The sequence below is a fragment of the Bufo gargarizans genome, chromosome 8 (assembly GCF_014858855.1).
Source record: "Bufo gargarizans isolate SCDJY-AF-19 chromosome 8, ASM1485885v1, whole genome shotgun sequence".
Lineage (NCBI taxonomy): Eukaryota > Metazoa > Chordata > Amphibia > Anura > Bufonidae > Bufo > Bufo gargarizans.
Window position 1 is genome coordinate 188,328,833 of NC_058087.1, and position 6,000 is coordinate 188,334,832.

At 41.5% G+C, this 6,000-nt stretch overlaps 1 protein-coding gene across 2 annotated transcripts in view; it reads right to left on the minus strand.

The window, feature by feature from the left end:
* LOC122944441 (cytochrome P450 2K1-like) overlaps nucleotides 1–4,880 on the minus strand; it is a 53,717-nt gene extending 48,837 nt beyond the window's left edge. The window contains exons 1-2 of one of the 2 annotated variants that reach the window (XM_044302712.1): nucleotides 4,535–4,880; nucleotides 875–1,037 (exon numbers count right to left, since the gene is read on the minus strand). In XM_044302712.1, the coding sequence (XP_044158647.1) occupies nucleotides 875–1,037; nucleotides 4,535–4,729 (358 nt within the window). In that variant the 5' untranslated portion in view covers nucleotides 4,730–4,880. Of the gene's footprint in view, nucleotides 1–874; nucleotides 1,038–1,503; nucleotides 1,619–4,534 lie in introns of those variants that run through there. The other variant, XM_044302713.1, reaches the window with a different exon arrangement.
* Between the last annotated feature and the right edge of the window lie 1,120 nt (nucleotides 4,881–6,000).

Consider the following 6,000-nt stretch of genomic DNA (forward strand, 5'->3'; position numbering starts at 1 on the left):
GTGATGAGCCTCTGTCCTCCCAGGGGCCTCTGGGTGCACCGTACCACCTGGAGATCAGGCCCAGTTCCCTTGTGTCCCAATCCCCCTCAGAGGAAGAAATTGGTACACCCCTTGGAAAAGTCTATCCTTACCATCAGAGGTATGGTGAAGAATGAGGGTTTCACTTAGACATCGCGCTCTAAGGAAATTGGTCTCGTGGGACAGCGGGTTTGACTCCGCTGAGCATAACAAAGAAGAGGAAGAAGAAGATAGAAAAGAGGAAGGGAGGGAAGGTAGTAAAATTAAGTTGATAATGTTCATGACATAGATGATGGAGAAGAAAGAGAGAGAGAGAGAAAGAAAGAAAGATCACAATGGCCACTAGTTTCTATCTGCATGTATTACATAATACCAGACCACCTGCATGAAGTTTGTGTGTTCTCCCCATGTTTGTGTCAGTTTTCTCCAGGTTCTTCGGTTTCCTCCCATACTCTAAAGACATACTGATAGGGACTCTAGATTGTGAGTTGTGAGTGATAATATCTGTACAGCACTGTGGAATATGTCAGCACTAGATAAGTGAGTAAAATAAATACATGAAAATTGGTTCAGATGTTTAGAGTGGCTAACATTTTCAGTTTAGGTTGGCTTTTTTTTTGAGCTAGTGTGCACCAAAGATTACAACATGTAACCTACTGAACATGAGATCTGGGGGATGTTTCCATGTAGGGCAATGTATTGATTTGGCATTGACGTGTGTGACTCTTCAATTAGCCAAAGCAGCAATAGCCCCTACAGTCTCTATAGGTGGATGACTGGACTATAAAATATTTTACCCAACTAGCAAGCTTGTTTAGAGAAATTGTAGAATTCATAGGAAGCCCAATATAATTACCATGGTTCTTTGATGTTAAGTCGAAGAGTGGAGGGCTTGATCTGTTTACAAAATCATCACCCTGGGTGACAAGAGCTTCTTTCACAGCCTTGTATCCGGCAATGACCACTACTCTCTTGGGTCCAAAATGCAGAGTAAAAACGTCCCCGTACTTCTCAGACATCTGCAAAATATCATCATTGTCAGTGAAATGGTAACTGATATCAATCGTTTTCTACTAAGGAGAAATTGTATTCTCAAATCCAGTAACTCTAAAACAAAGCCAATAAGGATGCACTCACACCACCATACAGAACATACGCAAAACTGCTACATAGTCCGACTATAGATTCACATCCATTTCTATAGACTACAGTATCTGGCTTAAAGGGTTATTCCAGGATTTTACTATAGTTGGCTTATCGTTCAAACACCCAGCTGATTATCTCTGGCCCTGAAACTCTACGGTTCTGATCATTGTACAGTGGATAGAGCAGGTTGCATTTAAGAGAATGGGAGCAGTGGTGCAGTAACCAGCTCCATCCACTGCACAATACACAGAACTGTGCAACTCCAGCACCAACTTCTCAGAGAGGGCGACATAAAGCTGGCAACAGTTTCCTTTTACTTTGTAGTTTGCTGTTGCTCACCAATCCCATACAGGTGCACAAAGAACCGTGAGTCAATAAGAAGTCCTCCCAGTTCTGCACCTTTCTGTCCACAACATACAGTTTAATGAAAAAGGCAAGGGAGAATCTGCAGCTGCATCCCCCTCCTCCCTGTCTCCTAGTTATTGTAATAAATCAGAGAAATGAGGTGGGAAAACAGTTCTGAAGCTGGTGGAAGGTGAGGAAGTTCAAAGTTTACTGATTGCAAAGTTTCATATAATCACATAAAATATTGATCCGTACTCCATACCCCACAGGGTTCTTATCTACCTGCTCTTTGATCCAGTGCAAATATATCTTCAAATTAGCAAATAATCAACAGTCTGATGAAACTCACTAAAGATTGTGAGGATAGTTTAATATGGATCAGGAGAGTCCCTGAGGTTTTGGCTTCAGATCAATTCTTGTAGAGTTGAATTCAGGTCACGAGTGTAAACAGGGATGATGATGAAGAATTATGGATTCTTATGCAACGTCTGTGTTCTTTGCTTTTGCAAACTTTCAGATGTTAACTGTTAATAATTCTCCAATTTGCACAATCTTTTCTAGACTGAGGGTCACATTGCCAGATAGAACTAACTCCATGGTCCACGATAAAACTTAAAATGGTATTACCATCTGAGATATTTATGCATATCACGATAGTGTATATGTCTGATAGGTGCCAGTCCACATCCAGGACTCCTACCTATTACCCTTTTAGAAGGACAAGAGACACCCATTCTGACAATATATGAGGGCCTTAGAGATGCTACATGGGTCACCATTTACCCATCTCTACTCTTGCAGTATGCAGCACTCCTTTTCTCCCTAATGGAAGAAAACATGTAAACAACCACCAGACATAGACAAGCTGGTCCATTACCAGTAACCACTAAGCCTGTGGCATTTTGAAAGACTATTGTAGCCACCAGGCATCTTGCCCCACTGGAGTCTTGTTCACATTAGGCCTGTATCCAGACCAGCTTTTTGCATGTCTCCACAGGTATTTTTGCCCATTCATCTTTAGCAATGAGCTCCAAATCTTTCAGGTTGGAGGGTCTTCTTGCCATTACCCTGATCTTTAGCTCCCTCCACAGATTCTCAATTGGATTCCAGTCTGGACTCTGGCTGGGCCACTCCAAAACGTTAATATTGTTGTCTGCTAACCATTTCTTCACCACTTTTGCTGTGTGTTTTGGGTCATTGTCATGCTGAAATGTCCACTGGTGCCCAAGGCCAAGTTTCTCCGCAGACTGGCTGATGTTGTCGGTGAGAATCCTCATGTATTGCTCTTTTTTCATGGTGCCGTTTACTGTGATTAGGTTCCCTGGTCCATTGGCTGAAAAACAGCCCCAAAGCATTAGGTTCCCACCACCATTTTTGACAGTGGGGATGGTGTTCTTTGGGTTGAAGGCTTCTCCTTTTTTACGCCAAATGAAGGAAACATCATTGTGACCAATCAATAAAATTTTTGTTTCATCTGACCATAACACAGAAGACCAGAAGTCTTCTTCTTTGTCCAGATAAGCTTTTGCAAAGGCCAAGCAAGCTTTTGTGTGCCTTATTACTTGCTGGTTGAATACAAGTAATTTTAAGTCAAAATTTGCCAGGAGTATGAATAATTATGGGCAGCACTGTATATAAAAGTTGAAGTTTAATGGTGAGTGACGGAAGTGATGAGGGAGGCTTTATGACAAGGACCTGTCACCAAAAAGTGCAGTGCAATCTGCAGGCTGTATTTTATAGAGCAGGAGGAGCTGAGCAAACTGATACGTAGTTTTGTGGGAAAAGACTCAGTAAAACCTGTAATTTATACATTTATATCTCAGTTCAGGAGGGAGGGGTTACCAGGTACTGACACCTATCTCTGTATACACACTTACACACACAATGCTGTCAGTCACTGATAACTCCTCCCTCCTGTACATGGAAGGTATTCACAGAAGGTAGAAAAAGCAAAGGTATAAATGTATAAATTACAGGTTTTACTGAATCTTCTGCTACAAAGCTATACAGCGCCTTGAAAAAGTATTCATACCCCTTGATCTTTTCCACATTTTTTCACGTTACACCTACAAACTTAAATTTATTTTATTGGGATTTAATGCCATCGACCAAGACAAAGTAGCAGGTATGTGAGAAGTGAAATGCAGATGATACAAGGTTTTCACAATTTTTAGTAAATAGAAATCTGGAAAGTGTGGTGTACATTTGTATTCAGCCTCCCTGAGTCAATACTTTGTAGGACCACTTTTCGCAGTAATTACAGCTGCAAGTTTTTGGGGTCTGTCTGTACCAGGTTTGCACATCTAGAGGCTGAAATTCTTCCCGATTCTTCTTTGCAAAATAGCTCAAGCTCCATCAGATTAGATGGAGAACGTTTGTGAACAGCAATGATCAAGTCTTGCCATAGATTTGTATGGGCTTTAGGCCTGGACTGTGACTGGGCCATTATAACACATACATGCTTTAATCTAAACTATTCCCTTGTAGTTCTGGCTGGATGCTTAGGGTTGTTGTCCTGCTGGAGGTGAATCTACGCCCCAGTCTCAAGTCTTTTGCAGCCTCTACCAGGTTTGCCCTGTATTTAGCTCCATCCATCTTCCCATCAACTCTGACCAGATTTGTATTTATAAAAATTTTTGAAAACCATTTATTTTTTTCTTTTCACTTCACACATATAGTACCTGCTACTTTGTGTCGGTCTATCACATAAAAGCCTAATAAAATACATTTAAGTTTATGGGTATACCATGAAAAAATGTGGAAAATGTAAAGGGGTATGAATACTTTTTCAAGGCACTGTATATCAATCCACTTAGCTTCTCCTGATCTATAACATGGTGCTGTCAGATTGCATTGCATTTTTTTGGTGATAGGTCCTCTTTAACCATTAAAGAGCAAACCTTATATGAGCTGATGTTAAAGCAAGGCACTTTACAACTTCAAAATAATAAATTACAATGTTACATCATTAATTAGACACATATTCATCATACTGGGGATGCCCCTGGCAAATATGGAATCTTACCTCCATCAGTGACTGGTGGGTGTTTTTCAGGTCCAGCTGGTGGAGGTTTCCAATGAAGGGCAGAGGTGTAGGTCCGGGAGGCATCTTTGCTCTGCTCTTCTTTGATCCATTTAACCAGTAGATAAGAAAAACAATGCAAACTGCTAAATATATTATCACATCGGCTCTAGTAAAAAAGTAGGTGAGAAAAGCCATAGTGAAGTCCTGAGTCTGTTCTGAACGCACTGCTGGCTGGATATATGAGCACCTGGATTTAATTTCCAACTTGGATTAACTCACTGGCCCGCTGCCATTCCACATGCCTGTTGCTCTTGTTTTGGACTGTGTTCTCCTCCTCTGCCTGTTATTGCATTTCATCTAACGAAATGTTGGGTGACATGTCCTTTCTTATGCAGTTAGTGGCAGTTGAAGGATGGAACTGAGCATGTGCGTCCACTTCAGTGAGGTGAACACAGAAATTAGAAAAAGGACAGATAGCAGGTGGTGTTATATGAATAGTTTTTAATCAGTCACTCAGTGGCTATAATAAATTTAATTAGATCCAGGAGCTTGTTTGAAAACTGTGGATTATTATTCACTTTAAGAAGGTGGAGGTCTACTTTCTCCTAGAAAGAGTGCCACTCTAGTCTATCGACTATGTATGGTACTGAAGCTCAGCCTTATTCACATAAATATGAATGATCTGCAGAAACAACTATAGACTGTGTGCAACAGTGGAAAAACTTTCCTTCTAATATCGGATGACCCTTTTAAAGGGGTTGTCCACGAGTTAACTATTTATAGCCTATCCTCTGCCATCCCGTATCTCCAGCTGTTTGTAGAGTTGCTCCAGTGCTGGAAGTCATCTCCAGAACTACACAGCTCCATCCATGGTGTCGTAGATAGAGTTGGTTATCATTCACTTAGGTGGGTGCAGCTCTTCAGTAACCAGCTCCATCCACTAGACAAAGGCAAGGGCTTTGTAGGTCCAGTGCTGATTTCTGGAACTGGAGTTACCCAAAAAATGCTGATCGTGGGGGTGTGGTCTTTTGGACCTCTGCCAACGAGATATTGATGGCCTTTCCTCAGGACAGTAATAGTAAACAACCCATATAAAGGAATTGTCTAACCTCTATGAGAAGGAACAAGGTGCCATAGTGGATGATAGATACGTGTCACTGAGGTTCCTGGCCTCGGTGAAATGAACTGGTACTGTTTGATCAGTAACCCTTAGGTTAAGGATGTATTACATTAAAAGATCAGCCAGGCAATTGTCCTTGAGGGCTGGGGGGCAGTTGGGGAGCATTACTTCCGAAAAATCGTATTGTCACAGGTTAAGGGGAAGGCAAAACACCAAATACACACCACAAGGAATAGACAAGAATCTAGGCCTCAAAAGCTAAGGAAAAGGGATGTTGACCTCCTAGTAATCCCTAGGCCTTTCCCTAACTCCTGCCAATATGAGCAGATCCTGATGGTGGAAATAC